The sequence below is a fragment of the Ammospiza nelsoni genome, chromosome 12, assembly GCF_027579445.1.
Source record: "Ammospiza nelsoni isolate bAmmNel1 chromosome 12, bAmmNel1.pri, whole genome shotgun sequence".
In the NCBI taxonomy this organism is placed as follows: domain Eukaryota; kingdom Metazoa; phylum Chordata; class Aves; order Passeriformes; family Passerellidae; genus Ammospiza; species Ammospiza nelsoni.
The window spans coordinates 12,614,394-12,632,577 of record NC_080644.1 but is presented as its reverse complement, the minus strand read 5'-3'; the positions used below and the strand labels follow the sequence as shown (position 1 = coordinate 12,632,577).

Sequence of the window (18,184 nt, the reverse complement as noted above, 5' to 3'; positions counted from 1 at the left end):
CGCTTTCACAGGAGCCCTGACGAACGCCGCTGGCATGCCTGGAAGCTGCGGCTCACTCACTCACTCCTGCGGGCCAGCCCCGGCCGGAGCCTCCGCCCTCCCATCCCATCCCACCCCATCCCAGCCCAGCGCCTGTCCTGCAGCTCCACGGCACGGAATTATCCTCATGGTCTTTTGGGAGGGTCAAATTGAGCTGGGACCACTCTGTGTGCCGGGCTCCTGGTGCTCACAGTGAGCCCTGCGACAGGAAAGGGATAGAAAGAAGTGGGGAAGCCTGGAGGAGCCAAGCCTGCGGGAAAACCCCAAAACAGCAGCGCCTCTGCTTGGGGCGGCACTCCAAGAGCATCCTGGCATGTCCCAATTTCTCAGCCACAGCTCTTGCCAGGCCCAGCTGTGCAGAGGAGCCAGCAAATGGTTCCTGTCTTTTATTAAACCTGGAGCCAAGCCCCCAGTTCTTTACCAGCCCTATTTGAACCCTCCTGATGGATTCCCTGCTCAGGATGAGCCTCCCAGTTTGGGACCAGGGTCTCAAGGGCACTTTGGATTCCCTGTTTCCATTAGAAGACAACACCTGCAGTACTTGCTTGGGGACTCTATCCCACATAAGTTGTCATAGGAATATTAATTGCTGTGTCATAGGAATATTAATTGCTGTGTCATAGGAATATTAATTGATGAAGCAGGGCAGAAGTGGTGGCTGGGGATGCGCTCTCTGCTGTGGTCACTGAGCCTCGGCCTCGCTGCACTCACAGGGTGAGGCGGTTTTCCCAAAGGACATGAAGTCAGAGTGCTGTGACCTGGATCCAAGGACCATGGTGCTTTCTCCATCCCAGCAGCAGGACAGGGAAAGGTTGGAACTATCTGGATGGCTTCCATGCATCCAGGCCGTGCTTATCAGCATCCGTGCCTCGGGGCACAGAGCTGAGAAATGAAAGGGAACAACCCAAAGGGAGCACTGAGTTCTGCTGCACTGAGAGAGATATTTAGTGATCCCACTGCTGGCTCAGATGGGAATGGGCCCTTAGAGGCTGGAATTATCAAAAGCAGCTCTTGGGAATGAAAAAAAGCTGGACAAATTGCTGATTGCAGCTGCCTGGCTGGAAAATAAAGTGAGTGCTCCCAGGGCATGCAGCTCAGGGGGAATGAGCTCTGTGTGCACTTGGGGACTGAATAACCAAATTCCCCTTGCTGTTCCCAAACCGAGAGGCACTGGCAGCCAGATTGGGGCTGGACAGGGGGTGGGATCAGAGGGAAATACCCTTGGGGTGATGTAGAAGTGCTTGCCACAGTGAGCAGCACTGTACTGCAAAGGCAAAGTGTCACTTAAACCCTGGACATTTTAGCAAAGAGAAAATCAGGAATATGTAAAGAGTCTGTTTTGCAAAGAAATAACCTTCAGGGTTTCCTCTGCTGCAACCTCAAGAAATTCCACAGCTGCTACTGCGTGGGAGGGAGCCCAGGGAGCATTTTTCTCCTCTGTGTGAGGCTGATGCTCAGGGCTGGCCCAGCCCCTGGCCAGGAAGGGCTGTGCTGAGCAGCACATGCTGCAGCCCCCCTGCCCCAGGTGCCCAGAGCTTCTCTCCACCCCCTTCCCAGCCAGCCAGAAATGTTACAGAATTCTGACAAATCCCTGTGCTTTCCAGAGGGGCTGAGACCTCAGTAGTCCTGTCCCAGAGGCTCCTGGAGCTGCTACAAGCACTCTGCAAGGGGCAGAAGGGATGTGCCAAGAGTGGTTTGCTGCTCCTGGAGGTATTTTCTACTCCTAATTAATGCAGTAAAAATGGGTATCTGCCAAGGAAGTAAAAATATTCCTGTTTTCAATATCCAGGGCAAGTAAGGAAAAAGCAATGCAGACTGGTCTGAATGTCTGCAGACACCATCTCCCCCTGTTTAACCCATCGGGACTCTTGGGAGGTTCCTGCCCTGGCTGTGGCTGCTGGGGTGAGCCACAGCTCTGTGTCAGCTCCCACTGCTCCTCCTGTGACAGCCCAGCACAGGGACACCCAAAATGTCCAGGGCCAGACTTGGGATGAGCAAATGGGGGCCTGTGTCCCTCCCCAGGCTGGTCCTAGGATGGAGTGGGAGCACTGGGAAGCACCAGGTCCTCCTGGTGCCTTGTGTCATGCCAGAGCAAAGAGTACTGGGGAGCACTGGGGAACTCTGAGGATCATTGGGGATCACTGAGGAACACTGAGGAGCTCTGGGGAGCACTGGGGATCACTGAGGAGCATTGCGGAGCACTGGGGAAAACTGGGGAGTACTGGGGAGCTCTGGAGAGCACTAGGGAGCACTGGGGAACACTGAGGAGCTCTGGGGAGCACTGGGGAACTCTGGAGAGCACTGGGGAGCTCTGGGGAGCATTGGGGAGTACTGGGGATCACTGGGGATTACTGGGGAGCTCTGGGGATCACTGGGGAGCATTTGGGAGTATTGGAGATCACTGGGGAGCTCTGGGGAGCTGTGTCCCTGCTGGTGCCCCACACAAGGAGCACTGGGGAGAACTGGGGAGCACTGAGGAGCTCTGTCGCTGCTGCTGCTCCATCCCAGGATGGTGAGGGGAGAACCAGGCTTTTCCAGAGTCCCATCCCAGGATGGAGCAGTGGGGCCCTGCTGTCCTGGTCTCTCCCCATGCTCCATCCAGGCCAGCGCTGTGTCTCTCCTCTTGCCCTATCCCAGTTTGGAATGGGGAGAGCTAAGGAGCTTTGGGCCCTCCAGGTGCCTGTCCTTGGATACAATGGGGAGCCCTGTGTCCCTCCCTGTGCCCCATCCCAGGGTGGAGAGGAGAGTTGTGTCCCTCGTGGGCAGGCATGGGGCGCACTGGGGAGCACCATGTCCCTCTGGAGCCCCTCCATCTGGCCTGGAGAAGGGAGTCCTGGGGAGCACTGGGAGCATCGTGCCCCCCCGGTGCCTGTCCCAGGATGGAGCGGGGAGCACCGGGGAGCTGTGCCCTTCCCTGTGCCCCATTCCATGATGGGAGCACCGGGGAGCTGTGCCCTTCCCTGTGCCCCATTCCATGATGGGAGCACCGGGGAGCTGTGCCCTTCCCTGTGCCCCATTCCGTGATGGGGAGCACCGGGGAGCCGTGTCCCCTCCCGGTGCCCTGTCCAGGGTTGGTGCGGGGAGCACTGGGGAGCATCCCAGTGCCCTGTCCCGGAGGGGAATGGGTCAGGACTGGGGTCGGTCTCTCGCAGGGCTCTGTCCCGGTCCGGCGGGCGGTGCGTGGCGGGACGGGGCGTGGAGCGGTGCGGGGAACTAAGGGGCGGTGCGGAGTGCTGAGCGGAGAGGCTGTGCCGGGTGTGGAAAGGCGGTGCGGGGCAATGGGCGGAGCGGTGCGGGACAGGGACAGGAACAGGCGGTGCGGGACAGGCGGTGTGCAGCGCTGAGGGGCGGGGACAGGCGGTGCGGGGCGGTATGGGACGGGGATAGGCGGTGAGGGGCGGTGAGGGTCGGGCGGTGCGGGGCGGTGAGAGACAGGCGGTGAGGGGCGTGGAGGGCGGTGTGGGACAGGGACAGACGGTGAGGGGCGGTGCGGGACTGTGCGGTGCGGGGCGGTGTGGGACGAGCGGTGCGGGGCGGTGAGGGCGGCGTGGGACGGGCGGTGCAGTGAGGGGCGGTGCGGTGAGGGGCGGTGTGGGACGGGCGGTGCGCGGGGCGCTGAGGGGCGGCGCGGGGCGGTGTGGGACGGGCACGGGCGGTGCGGTGAGGGGCGGTGTGGGACGGGCGGTGCAGTGAGGGGCGGTGTGGGACGGGCGGTGCAGTGAGGGGCGCTGAGGGGCGGTGCGGGGTGGTGTAGGACGGGGACGGGCGGTGCGGTGAGGGGCGGTGTGGGACGGGCGGTGCAGTGAGAGGCGGTGTGGGACGGGCGGTGAGGGGCGGTGTGGGACGGGCGGTGCAGTGAGGGGCGGTGTGAGACGGGCGGTGCGCGGGGCGCTGAGGGGCGGCGCGGGGCGGTGTGGGACGCGGAGCGCGCGAAGATGGCGGCGGGCAGGCGCGCCCCGCGCACCGGGCTGTTGGAGCTGCGCGGCCCCAGCGGGCAATGGCTCCGCGTCCTGCTCACCCTGGCCGAGGACGTGCTGGGGGTCAGCCCTGCGGACGGCCCCGGGCCCGGCCCCGAGGCCCCGGCGGCGCAGCTGAACGGCGGCGAGCCGGGCTCCTCCGCGCCCGAGGCGCTCGCCAACATCAGGCGCACCGTGCGCGTCGTCAAGCAGGACGTGGGGGGACTCGGCATCAGCATCAAAGGTGAGGCCGGGCCCAGGGGTCCCGGGGAGGCGGGGGGAGACGGGCATCGGCACCGGGACCTGTTGCTGCTGCCGTCCCGCGGCTCGCTCGGAGCGGACCCCGCAGGTAGCGGGGCTGGGGTCGGGATCCTCACAGCCCCCAGCCCCAGCTCGGCACTGGGAGGGGGATACGTGGCAGTGACGGGACCCGAACCATTGCCAGCCTAGGGAAAGAGCGATGGTTTGGTGTCCGGAGTGACCGGCCAGTGCCTGCCCGCCGTGCCCCGGCCGGGCTGAGGGACCCCAGGGTTAGTGAGCCGGAGGGGCCACCCCTGTCCCCCGCACCCACGGGTAGGGTGCTGTCTCACGGGGCACCCGGTTACACCAAAGTTGCCCTTTGGGCCGGCGTGTCCTTGTCCCACCGTGTTCCTTAGTTGGGAAGTGCCCCTTTAAAACTGTCAGCAGAACGAAGGGAGCGATGTAAAGCCCCCGGAGATCTGCCGGCGCTGGGTGCGGTGTTAAAGCAGCGCGCTCGGGTTTGGAGATATGTGCTCCCGGGAAGCCTCCCTGTTCAATGTCTGTTTTCCCTCCCGAGCTGTCCTGCTCCTTTAGTGACTCGTCTGAACTTCAGGCTGGAAACTTCTTAGGGCAGTGATGGCGTTCCTGCCTTTCTGCCTGCCTTTGATTTTCACGCGGCTCCGAGCGTGTTGGGAGCTGTGAAAGCAGGATGAAAAGGGCAGCGGGGACACAGGGACAGGGCTGTCACGGAGCGTGGCTGTGAGAGGCAGCGGCTCGGCCGCCCCGGGGGCACTGACAGGGCAGCTCTCGCCTCCTGACGTGGCTTCTCCTTCCAGCTCAGAGCGGACACGGACGCAGCCTCCGGCTCCCTCTGGAAGCGGGGAGATTTTGCAATGTGAATGAGCGGGTGCTGGAACTGGATCGACACTGCTGGCCGTGTCTGCAGGGTGCCCCAGCGTGCCAGCCCTTTTTTTGGGAAGCACAAACCCCCTTTCGTAACCGCCCCTTGGCTGCCAAGTTATTGCTTGCTCTGTGGCTCTCCCAGGAAAGGAGAAACTTCCCTTGGTTCAGTTAAAACTTTACTTTTCCAGTGACGTACGTGGAAAAGAAGTAGTTGCCATCAAAACTGGGCAGTGGAAGGTGCTGTGGAGGGTGGGGCAGCCTTGGTAGGGCAGGGCATCACTCCTCATGTCACTGTTCATGGGCCAGCCGTGTTTCACTCGGGGGATGAGTGTCCTGTCACAGGACGTGGCTTGGGGCTGGCAGGACAGCGGGGAGCCAAGCGGGAGCCGGGCTGGCGGAGGTTTTTAGCTCTGGCAGGGCTCTCGGCACTGGCAGCCGGGCGAGGAGCCGCACGGAGCAGCCCCCGCCGGGGCCTCTGACAGCTGATAACCGGAGCCCTCGCTGGCTTGGCAGCGGCTGAGCGAGGAAATGCCTGTGGCACCGGCTGGGAGCAGCCCGGGGCGGGCAGTGACAGCGGGCTGCGCTCAGCATCTCCCTCTGGGATGAGGATTATCTCTTGGAGACTCCTCGGGACAGGCTGTCCCGGGGCACAGCGGGCACTGCTGATCCCCGGCTGCCGCGGGCAGTGGCTGCTGCATCCCTGAGCCCTGGCACGGAGGCAGCTCGGATCTCCCTGCGGGTTCAAGAGTCGATGTGCAAATTGATCTCCTGAAGCCGCCGGCAGTTTGAATAGCATTCTTTTAGTCAGGACAGCGGGGAGCAGCCGGTAAACAGGGCTGCTGTGTGGACAGGAACATGCAGGCAGATTGGTTCACCTCTCCCTGCCTCTTTGGCCTCTCCAAAAACATTCAGCTGTCTTATGTGTTGAGATCATGAAGTCCTGGGAGCCAGGATAGTTGCTCAGCACACATGATTAATAATGCAAATAACGATACACTTCCCTGCCAAAACTGATGGGGAGATGGCCAGGTTATGTGTTCTCTCTGTGAATAATCTGTGACCAATCTGAGTGGTTTTGGAGCAATCACTTCATCAGCTGTACAGCCTCCTGGTACTTTGGCTGTGCTATGGTTGGTACAGGTGTCCTGTGGGTATCTGGGGGAGTGGGCAGTGGGCTGACCTGGCACTGAGTGCCAGCAGAAAGGCTCAGCCTTGCTGGTACCATCTGCTACCAGAGCATCCCCCTCCCCACCCACTCCTACAGCCACAACCTCTCCCTGTCTCTTGTGTTTCAAGGTGGCCGAGAGAATAAAATGCCCATCTTGATCTCCAAGATCTTCAAGGGGCTGGCAGCTGACCAGACGGAGGCGCTGTTCGTGGGGGACGCCATCCTCGCCGTCAATGGCACCGACCTGTCCGAGGCCACCCACGACGAGGCCGTGCAGGCCTTGAAGAAAACGGGCAAGGAGGTGATCCTGGAAGGTAGGAGACAAGGATGTGATGGGGACAGAAGGGTTCTCCTTCCTGTTCTGGGATGACACAGGGGTGGCATATCATCTGCAGCTGCATTTGCATACTCTTTCAAATGGAAAACAACATATGCAGAGTAATTTGTCTGCTCATCCGGAGAGCTGGAGGTAACTGCTGGGATCTCCCTGTCTCCTTCCTGAGTGTGTGCCAGTGCTCCATGCCCAGAGGCTCTGTCTCCCTCTGTGGGACCTCAGGCAGGCAGCAGTGGGAGGTGTGGGACAAGTTTCTGGGATTTGGGATTCTTTCATTGCACGGCATCACCCCCACGCCTGCAATTCCTGGGGCAAGAGAAAACATTTTCTGCTTTTTTCGTGGTTTTAATTTAAAGCCACATCCCTGGCTGGTGTAGGTTTATGCCAGTGGGGAGAGCCCACTCCTGCTGAGCACCTTGGGGTTTGCAGGGCCTGCTCAGGAGCCACCCATCCAGGGGATGCTGCCCATGGAGGTGATCCCTGGGAGCTGAGGCCACAGACATCCCAGGGATGCAGCCTTCACCACCCTGGAGCAGGCTGGTCCCTGGGAATGGGCTCCCTCTCAGTACCAGGCTGATGGTCCCTGCTGTCTCCCAGCCCTGAGGGGGCTGCACACTGTAGGAGCCCCTCAAGCCCTACTTGAGGACTGGGTGAGGGTTGATGGGTTGGGAGCATGGCAGTCCTGAGGGAGAGACCCCATTCTTCTCTGGCCACCCTTCACCTCACATCTGCCCATGTTTGCCCACCTCTGCCAGCTTGGCCAGGCTGGGATGGGCATTCCAGATCTGTCCCTCAGGAAAGGAGCCTTCCCCTCCCCTCACTTCCAACCAGTCCCTGGGGTCACCCTGTTCAACAGGGGGGTCCTGGCACCAGAGTCCCTTCCCAGGTCCCAGAGTGAGGTTTGATTTGGGGCAGTGCTCGGGGCTGTCCCTGAGCAAAGCAGTTCTGTGTGCTGTGCTGTCAGTAACCACCATGGCTCCAGCTTTCCTGTGCCTTCCCCAGATTGTCTCAGCTCCAGATTTTCATTTTTAGCTTTGCTCAGCCCTTTCTGCTGTGGGTTCCTCCTCTCCTGGGAGCCTGAGGACCATGGTTCAGCTGGAGGAATGTGCTGCTCTGCACAGCTGCTGGGAGCAGATAGGGTTGGTGGTGGGGTGGTTTTATTGTTTTTTTCTGACCAAAGAAAAATACAAGAGCTTCTTTCTTTGTGAGTCTGTGAAATTCCTGCCTGGAGCTGCTGCTCTTGGACCACCCTCCCTCCATTATTTTCTCTTGATCCTTTGGTGTGGGTTTCCCTTCTGCCAGAGCTCCTGCCAGAGGTGGAGAGGAGCTGCCCTTTCTGGAGAGAAGAATTTCTCTCTCTGGACCCCTCCTCCTCCATCCCCTGGGATCCAGGTCCCCCTCCTGGGAGGCAGTTTCAGGCAGAGCCTTTGCTGCAGCTTGCTGAGCTCAAGTATGACCTGCTGGGCTTCTTAATTAATTCAAACTCCCAGCAGGTCGCCTTGGGAGGAGACTGAGACTGTGCTGGCTCCCACTGCAGCACTCTGGAGCTCTGGGATGAGTTTGTATCTGATGTTGTTGGGTCCAGCCAAAGCAGGGAGGGGATCTCTGCTGCTCATCTGATCACTGATTAACGTGGTACATCTCCATCCCCTCCCTGTTTTTGGGTTTGCTGGCACAGTGCAGCTCTGCCATGGGGGTGGTGGGGCTGCCACTGTGCCGTGCTCAGGCTGTCACTGCCCTGTGGAGGTGGTGGCCCTGCCTTGTACCTGCCACCCCTGTGGCTCTCCAGGAGTGGCTTCCAAACCCCCTGCCCCAGGGAGAGGTGGCAGGGCTGAAGGGCAGGGGGTGGCCTAAAGTGCATGAAGGGTGTTAAACTGGGATGTTCTCTGCTTGGAGAAGGCAGGGCTTAAAAAAGAGCAGCCTAACATTACTTAGACACTTTCTGCCCCCCACATGCTGCCAGGTGTGACTCCAGCTTTCCTTATGGTGCTCTGAGTGCTAAACCAGAGTGTTTGGCACAGCCAGTGTCTGTTCACTCCGTGCTGCTCCTGGCTGAAGTTGTTCCTGGGGTTTGGAGGTTTTAGGGTGGTTTGCAGGTGGCATTGCAGCAGGTAACAAAACTGGGGGAGCTGGCACCTCCTCAGAGGGCAGTGGGCTGGGCTGAGGCTCCCCAGAGTGACAGAGCTGGGAGCTGATGTGTTTTAATGTGAGCATCAGCAGTGGCTCCCTGTGCCACATTTCACCCTGGGCTGCTCAGCTTGGCCTCAGGCTCCTGGGTGTCATTGCTGCCCAGGCGTGAGGACATGCAGATACCTCTCGCTGTGTCCTGCCAAGATTTTTATTGAATGTGCCAAACTACTCTCTTGGTATTTACAGGAGGAGTTGGACTGTATTTATATTACATTGTTATTTCAGGGAGAGTCTCTCTCCCTTGCCTTATTTTTCCCTTGTTTTTTTTTCCTTATTTTCATTGCTTGGAATCCAGAGACTCTCCATGGCAGGGGGAGGGCTGATAAACATCCTTCCAGCTGCCCTGGGAAGGGCTCTGGGGTCAGGAGGGGCTTTCCTGGTGAGGCCCCTGAGCTGTATTGTCATTGGGGAAGAACTGGGAGCAGTGGGGAGGAGGAGTTGGGGTAGCTGTGGGGGTCTCACATCCATGACTTATTTGCCACAGGGGTGCTCCTGGGGCTGGCTCTGCTTTTTAGGATTTGCTGAGCCAAGTAATTGCTTGGAAGTTTGAAATTCAGAAAAATGGGTGCTGGGAGAGAGTGGGGCTGGGGATTCTCCAGAGTGCTGGTTGCCATATCTGTGGGAAGGAAGGCTTTGGATCTGCCCTGGGGATGATGCCAGGAGGTGATGGGGCACATGTGCCACCTCCACACCTCGCTGCTCTGAAGCTTTGCTTTCCCTGGGGAGTTTGCTGGGTTTGTTTCTCCTCCCTGGAAACACGGAGGGCTGTCCCATGATCTCCCTGCTGACACTGCAGCACAGGGGAATGTTTAGCAAAGGGCTGGGGCATGGAATGTGGCACTGAGTGCTAGGACGGGATCCTGGAGCAGCAGGGACAGCACCAGCCTCACCCTGCAGCATCCCATGGCATCTTCCTCCCTGGGGTAGAAGGACTTGAGTTGGGGCAGCTGGGACAGGAGCTGCTCATGTTCATGCTGGAAGCCAGGGACGGGGCATGGTCCCAGGGTGGGGTGCTGGGGACTGTGCTGGCCCTTCTGGAAGCACATCAGAGCATTGGGTTGGAGCTGGCAGGTCGTTTCAGGGTGTGTGTTTGGGGTGTGTGTTTGCTCAGCCCCCAGTTGAACATGCCAATTTTGGCTCATTAATCCTAAGGCAGAGAGGGACCAGCTGGAGGTGAGATTAGCATCTCTGTAGGGCCAGCACTCAGTCTCCAGGAGCTCTCTGGAACATTTCATGATGTGAAGGCCTTGCTGAACTGTGTAGATGCTGCTGGGAAGATTTTGGCAGGAGAAACAGCAGCACCATCCTACTCCTGACCAGAAATGGTGTCTGGAACCTCTTCTTTGAATCCACACTGTGATCTCCAGGTGAAGCAGAGTGTGCTGGTGACCCAAGCAGTGAGAGGGTGTTCCTGACCCTGCTCTGGGTGTCCATGTCTGTTTTCCTGCCTGGAGGAAGCATTGTGGCCCCTCAGTGAAGCTCTGTGGAGTCAGGCTTGGCTCTGAGCAGTGAGGATGTGTGGGACAGGTTGTGCTGACTCAGGATCCAGGGTGCCAGGAGTGCTTGGTTTGTGATTGTTCTCCATCCTTGTGAGGAATGGGCTGATGGAGAGGGAGAATTTCTACCCAAGAAATGAAACCAAGGAATTTTGATGGTTCTGCTCCTTTCTGGCATGCTGGGGAGAAAAAAAAAAACAGCTGGGACACAGAGGCAGACCTGGTTAAACGTGTCCCTGGTGCAGCTCACTGCAGGGTTCAGGACACATGGGGTGCTCCAGTGATTGGGAGCCCCTGTGCCACCACCTGGGCCCCTCCATAGGCACTGTCCTGGCATGGGATGGTGGCTGCACACCCAGAGACTTTTGCTGTTCCCTATAACTCTGAAATAAAGTTTACATTGATGCAAAGCCCTGAGCACTTAAAGGTCCTGTTTGTCCCCTGTCCTCTGTTCTGGAGAGGATCAGTGGGACAGGCTCCCTCCCTGGAGAGGCCACGTGGATCAGCCCAGCAGCCACCCAGGCCCGTGTGCCTGCTGTAGGTGACTTTAAATCAACAGCAGCCAGGCAGCATTGCTGCCCAGTGGTTTTTGGAGGGTGCAGGCTGTCAGGGAGCAGGTAGAAGCCCCAGCACTGCAAGGTTGTAATTAAAAAGAAGAAACAGTTCAAGAATTACAGTTACCACTAGCATGCTGTGGTCTGAGTTGTTTGCTTTAATGAGGTGGAGGTAATTAATTAATCCATTCAATACCAACTGCAGTGAAGGGACTGACAGAAATTTAAGTCAGCCCACTGTGAAGCCAGTGCTGGGGTCACTGGAGGGGACAGCAGCTCCCATGGGATGGTGACCTGGCCTTGTCACAGTCTCCAGCACCTCTCAGCTCCCCTTGCTGGCTCAGGACTCCCCGTGCTTTGCGCCCAGCCTGAAAGCCTCCTTAAAGCCACGTAGCCGAGACATCAGAGCCTGCCTATTGCCTCACTCTCCGTGCCCTGTCCCGCACTGGGCACTGCTGCTGTCCTCGGCGGCTCCCTCGGGACGTGACCCCGCCACCGCCCCGCTAATGCCGGTGACGTCCCCCGCGTGCCCGGGGAGCCAGGGGCTGGCGCAGGGACGCCGCTCGGGTTTCAGCGGCTCAATGGCATCTTTCTGAACTCCAATTAGTTCCCAGGCACCGCCATAATGGCAGGTCCCCGCTGCCAAGATTAATGGCTCGGGTGAGACCCAGCGCGGCTCGGATGCCTGCGGGAACGTGGCTATTTTTGTAACGGGAGGCGCGGGGCACGAGGCTGGTGGCCCCCGCCGCCGCCTTGGCCCCGGGGCCAGCGCGGGGTGACCCGGCCCGCGTGGCACAGCAGCGTGGCCATTTATAGCGGTTTGTACCCGCACAGCACCCGCGGGGCTCCACGCTGCTCCTGCCGGGCTGTCGGGATTTAGGGGTTTTAGGGAGCTCATGGGATAGGAATGAAAGGGGAGAGCACAGAATGGGCAGAGTTGGAAGGGACCCACCAGGATCACCCAGACATCCCTACAATCTCACCCTGTGCATCCCTGACAGCATTGTTCAAACACTCCTGGAGCTCGGCAGCCTTGGGGCTGTGACCTCGGGGGAAGATGGGTGGGAGATGACCCATCCTGTGGCCAGGTGAAGTTTGGGAGTGGGTGCATGCAGACTCTTTCCTGGTGGGAAAAGGATGTCCTGGCAGCACATCAGGCTGCTGTGGCCTGGCTGCAGCGATGGAGCTGTGCCCATCCAGCCACCTACAAGGGCTGGCCGCAAAGCCAAGCTCGTGTCCCCATCCTGCCACCCACTCTGCTGGCTTGGACCTGGTGTGGAAGCAGCCAGGGTGGCTGAGGACGTGGCTGCAGGCACGTGTCTGTTCCCTGGTGTTTTCCTAAGGGCCTCCAGAGGGAAACCCTTCCCTGAAGTCAGTAGCTGGTCCCTCACTGCCCTGGGGCAGGACCAGGACTGGCATCCCACCTGCTCAGCTGGAGTTTTTCAGCCAGCATTGCCAAACTCATTTTCAGGATGTGGCTGTGGGGCCCCATCAATTTGTGGTGCCTTTCATCTCCCCTTTTCCCCAAACCTCTGGAGCTGGCTGCCATCCCAGTGTGGCTCTGAGGGCTCTGGCTCTGGAGCCAGGCTCAGTGGGGACTGGTTTCTTGTCCCTGCTTTGAGGCTCATGGGGCAGGGCTTGCTCTGCTCTCCAGGGCTTATGCTGGGGCCAAGCCAGGGTATTTGAGCACTGTTCCTCAGCTGGCAGCGGGACTGGCTGTACCAGCACAGTTTGGACTGTGTAATTTCGGCCTGGGACTCTTTCCCATTCCCCACCCCTGGCTGTGTGTGCTGCCCCAGGGAACTGCTCAGGCCTGGATCTGTGAACTGATCTGGGTTAAAGGCAAGGAAAAAGGGGGGAAAGGCCATTTTTATGCCTCTTGCAGAGCTCCCCAGGCTGGGATGGTGGGGCTGAGGTACTGTGAGGGTTCCAGGTGTCATGTGAGGGTGAGCAGGCCCTGGCACAGGGTGCCCAGAGAAGCTGTGGCTGCCCCTGGATCCCTGGCAGTGCCCAAGGACAGGGACAGGGCTTGGAGCACCCTGGGACAGTGGAAAGTGGATGGATTGAGATGGGCTTTAAGTCCCCTTCCAACCCAGTCTATTCTGTGGTTCTATGATAAGCAATGTTCCTCTGTTCCTAAAGCAATTGCTCTTATCACTGAGGCCACAACCTCCCAGAATTGTCCCTACCAGCAGGACCCTTACCATTCCTGGGGCTGGTGTACAAATCCTCCATCCTCCCTAGAGCCACACAATGCTCCATCCCCCTGCACCATGCAGGAAAGCCCCACTGACATTTGCACACATCTTCTCCTTAAGCCCTACAAGCTCTGACATGAATGTGCCAGCGTGAAGGTCCCTTTAATGCTGCTTGAAATTCCCAGTAAATGGAACAAGGGGGTTGGAATGTGATGATCTTTAAGGTTCCTTCCAACCCAAAGCATTCTGTGTCACTCCCTGTGTGACCTTGGCCACCAGTGCCACCTGCAGCAGGATGGGTGGCAGCTCTGGGGTGCTAATGGAGGGGTCAGCAGCTCTGATGTAGAGACTGTGGGGGTTTCAGCAGGGTGGGACGAGGCTGCCCTGGCCTGGGCCGTGTCCTCAGCGGTGCTGCCTCTCTTCCAGTGAAGTACATGAAGGAGATCTCGCCCTACTTCAAGAACTCCTCCGCGGGGGCGACCGTCAGCTGGGACCCGTCTCCTGCCGCCCAGCAGAAGCGATCATCCCCGCTGCTGCCCCCTCGGGAGCTCCGGGAGAGCCGGAGCGTCCCTCTGAAGATGTGCTACGTGTCCCGCAAGTGCCTCCCCACCGACCCGGAGCACAGGTCAGTGCCGGGGCGGGCGGTGCCACCGCGGTGCCCGGGGAGCCGGGGGCGGGCAGGGGCTCACCGGGGCCGTGTCCCTGCAGGTACCTGGAGGTGTGCTCGGCCGACGGGCGCGTCGCCCTCTTCCTGCGGGCCAAGGATGAGGCCACGGCGCAGTCGTGGCTCGGTGCCATCCAGGCCAACGCGGCCGCGCTGCTGCCGCGGGTGAAGGAGGAGCTGCGGGCACAGCTGGCGGGGGCCGGCACGGTGGCCGGACGGGACGTCAAGCACGTGGGCTGGCTGACCGAGCAGGTACCCCCCGTCCCCCGCCACCCCGTGCCACCATGCTGCGGTGGCCCTGACCCGGTCCCTTTTCAGCTCCCCAGCGCCGGCACCAGGAACCTCCTGGCCGTGCTCACAGAGAAGGAGCTGCTGCTGTACGGGAGCCTGCCGCAGAGCCGGGACGCGCTGGGCAAGCCCACGCACAGCTACCCCCTCATCGCCACCAGGTAGGGGCCACCAGCTCAGGGCCCTCCTGCTCTGCTCAAGGATAGGGTGGTGGCAGTCCCTGGGGGCAGCGCTGGGAGTCAGGGCAGAACCCAGGGCTGGTGTCAGACCCACAAAGTGGTGACAGTATCCAAGGGTTGGTGACAGTGTCCAGGGGCAGTGTAAGGGCAATGGTAACAGTGGCGGTGACAGTGTCCAGGGGTGGTGCCAGGGCAGTGGGCACAGTGGTGGTGACAGTGTCCGGGGTGGTGTCAGGGCAGCGGGCACAGTGGTGCTCAGTTGCGGGGATGGGGCGGGTTTTCAGGGCGGGTTTTGAGGGAGGGATGCGGGGCAGGGTTGGGGCGGGGTTTCAGGTTGTAGGGCGTGGGCTCGGGGCGGGGTTTTGGGGCGGGGGCGGCTCCGGGGGCGGCTCCAGAGCGGGAACTGCGGAGCCTCATCCGCGGGACTGCAGCGCCCCCTGGCGGCCCCGGTGCGCGGCCGCCGCGGAGCGGAGCGGGGTGAGGCGATGGGACCGTGCGGGATGCGGGGCAATGCTGGGGCTGTGCGGGATGCGGGGCAATGCTGGGGCTGTGCTGGGGCTGTGCGGGATGCGGGGCAATGCTGGGGCTGTGCTGGGGCCGTGCGGGATACGGGGCAATGCTGGGGCTGTGCGGGATGCGGGGCAATGCTGGGGCTGTGCCGGGACTGTGCGGGGTGCGGGGCAATGCTGGGGCTGTGCCGGGACTGTGCGGGGTGCGGGGCAATGCTGGGGCTGTGCCGGGACCATGTGGGATGTTTTGCTGGGGCTCTGCGGGATGCGAAGCAGGTCTTGAGCCGTGTGAGGAGCGGTGCTGAGGTGCGGTGCTGAGGCGGTGCGGGGCTGATGGGCAGTGCTGGGATGTTCGGTGTGTGGGCAGTGCAGGGTGCGGTGCTGTGTTGGCGCTGGGATGTTGCGGTGCAGGGGTGGAGCGCTGGGGCGGTCCAGCACTGGCGTGGTGCGGGGTGAGCTGCGGGATGCGGTGCTGAGCGGTGGCCGTGCCGCAGGCTGGTACACTCGGGGCCGGCCAAGGGCTCGGCGCTGTACGAAGCCGAGCGCTCCTTCGCGCTGCGCGCCGGCGGCCGCCTGGGCGTGCAGACCCATCTCTTCAGCCTGGAGAGCCCCCGGGAGCTCGCCCTCTGGACGCGCCTGCTGGTGGACGGCACCCACGGCGCCGCAGAGCTGGCCCAGGAGGTCTCGGCAGGTCAGCGGGGGCCCGGGGGGCCGGGGGGTGCGGCGGGACCCCCGGCTCACCCCTGTCCCGTCCTTGTCCCCAGCGTGCACGTGGAAGGGGCAGGACTGCACCCTGACCGTCCACATCGACAAGGGCTTCACCATCTCCACCAGCGAGCCCGGGCTCAGCAGGACCATCCTGCTCCAGCAGCCCTTTGAGAAGCTGCAGATGTCCTCGGATGATGGCACCAAGATGCTCTACCTGGACTTTGGTGGACCTGAGGGAGAGATTGTGAGTTGGCTTTGCCTTCAGCAGCCCCACCCACAGAGCACCCACCCTGCTCATGGCACCCATCCTGCCTGGCACAGGGGTGACCCATGGCCTGCCCACCCCAGCTGGTGGGCACAGCCCTTCCAGGGCCTCAGTAAAGCTGTGGTGGGTTTGGGGAGCTCTGGATGGTACCTGCCTGAAAGCTGGCTGCTGCAGGAACAGCCCTCTCCATTACAAACATCCCTCCTTTCCTGTTTTGCAGCAATTGGACCTTCACTCCTGCCCCAAGACCATCGTCTTCATCATCCACTCCTTCCTGTCGGCCAAGGTGACCCGGCTGGGGCTGCTGGCATGACGAGGGAGCCCAGCAGCGGCCGGAGCAGCCCAGGCCCCTGGCCCATCTATGCACCTCCCTCCTGGCCATACCCAGCCCCAAGGCATCCCAAGGAGACTGCAGCCCCATGGGATCAGTCACCCCACCAAGGAAAAGCCCCATCCAGCCAGGAAAACCCCTCTCGGGGCATTTGGGGGCAGCTGTGGGGTGAAACCCCCCTTGGATGGCAGCACCAGGACTTCTCCGGTGCCTTCCTCCCCTCCTGCCTTGGTGGCTGGAGAAGGCCATTGGGAGCCCACCAGTGGACAGGTGGCCATCACCCCAGTGCCTTGAGAGATGATATTTTCTGTACAAAGAACCCATTTGTATCCATGTTTTATATTTATATTGCCCACTTGCAAATGCTGATGTGGCAGCTCTTCCACACGTGGGTTGGACCCCTGGGAGAATCCCCAGATCCTGCAGCACAAGGACCCCTGAGTCTTTTTTCCCCAAGGGCTGGAGGCCAAACCAGCTCTAAAGTGCTTAAGGGACAGGAACTGCAAGATCAGCTGTATTTGCCAAATTTTTCCATATTGTATGGAATGATAGGAGCCACTTTTCTCTGTTGGAGTTGGACGGTTCGTTTGGTTTTGTGCACTCTGGGGTCACTTTATTTCTCGGTTTGGGGGGGAGGGATGTCAGGTGGCTGCTGCCCAATGACTTCTTTTATGAACCAAAAGATTCTGCATGGAAATGCCTTTTTTGTGGGGTTAAATAAACTTTGCAGATCACAACCAGCAGGAGCCAAAATCTGTCTTCTGGTTTCACTTGGAGAAGTTGAAAATCAGTTTGTGGGTGGTGCCTGGGCTGAGCCTTGGGGTGTTTTCCACCAGGGGAAGGAAGGGATTTGCCTGGTGGTGCTGGGGACACTGTGAGGGGTTCAGGTGGGAACAGAACATCTTTAAGGTGCCCAGCACTGTGCTGAGAGTGGCAGAGAAGGACATGCTGATGCCAGCACTAGCTTTGGTGATATCAGGTGGGTTTGGATTCCCTGCACTTTGAGATGCTCACAGGATCCTCGAAACTCAAGAAAGTTATGTTTTGTTTTTTATATTTTTCCAGTGAGAGCAGCTGCCTGGCTGAGCAGCAGCAGAGGCTTGGAAAGTTGCTGGGACCACAGGAAAAGGCTTTTTGCATCACTGCAGTGCCAAATTTTGGGCTAACCTACTCCTTTTAAACTGGTCCTGTCCATGGGGGCACCTGGAGTCTCCCAGGAAAACCATTGGCCAGGGACTAAAACACTCAGGCTGCAGGCAGAGGAACAACAACTGATTAGCAGCAAAATAATATCAGAGCATCTGTGGCTGCCCCTGGATCCCTGGAAGGGTTCAAGGCCAGGCTGGATGGAGCTTGGAGCAGCCTGGGATAGGGGGAGGTGTGGAATGAGGCAGGGGGTGGGATGAACTGGGATTTAAGTTCCCTTCCAACCCAGAGCTTCTCTGATTCTGTGGTTTTTAATGATGTCAGGTACCTTCCCTGCTGCCCTGTGAAGGGGGGAGCCCTGAGGGAGGTTTTGGGGTGACACTGGTGCTTTTGCCATTGCTGACCTGTTCCCCAGGGCAGTGGCACCAGTGGCAGCCTTTGGGTTTCAGGGGGAGGAGTTCTATAAAAAGGAAGGAAATTTACAGAAATTGAGAGCACCAAGGGCAGTGAGCTGTGTGTGATCTGGGCAGCGAGGAACTGCAGAACCACAGCTTTGGGTTGGAAAGGAACTTGCAGCTCATTCCATGGGCAGGGACACCTCCCACTGTCCCAGGCTGCTCCCAGCCCTGTCCAGCCTGGCCTTGGGCACTGCCAGGGATCCAGGGGCAGCCACAGCTGCTCTGGGCACCCTGTGCCAGGGCCTGCCCACCCTCACAGGGAGGAAGCAGCACAGTAAGAGTTTATTTGGTGTAACAAATAATTCCTATTGAGTACATCAGCACTCAGCTGCACAGCTCCTGGCAGGACAGGCTGATGGAGAGGAAGGGGATGTCCTATTCCTCCCAGCACAGCCCCATGGCTGACAGCAGGAATCTTTTATGATGAACAAACCCTTACTTCTTATTGCACATAACTGTCAGATTTCCAGGAGACCTCACAAAATGGATTTGCAAAAGAAAAAAAAGAGATCCCCTCCGCCCCCATTCCTAACTGTTAAATCAATACAACAAGTAATT

The 18,184-nt window shown here is 59.8% G+C and overlaps 1 protein-coding gene across 1 annotated transcript; it reads left to right on the top strand.

Moving 5' to 3' along the window:
- The first annotated feature begins 3,974 nt into the window (after window positions 1–3,974).
- SNTA1 (syntrophin alpha 1) lies at window positions 3,975–16,775 on the top strand. The gene is made up of 8 exons (XM_059480691.1): window positions 3,975–4,239; window positions 6,435–6,620; window positions 13,505–13,703; window positions 13,787–13,994; window positions 14,061–14,191; window positions 15,213–15,409; window positions 15,483–15,670; window positions 15,912–16,775. The coding sequence occupies exons 1-8, from the start codon at window positions 3,975–3,977 to the stop codon at window positions 16,002–16,004; spliced, it is 1,467 nt and encodes a 488-aa protein (XP_059336674.1). The 3' UTR covers window positions 16,005–16,775.
- The last annotated feature ends 1,409 nt before the right edge of the window (window positions 16,776–18,184 follow it).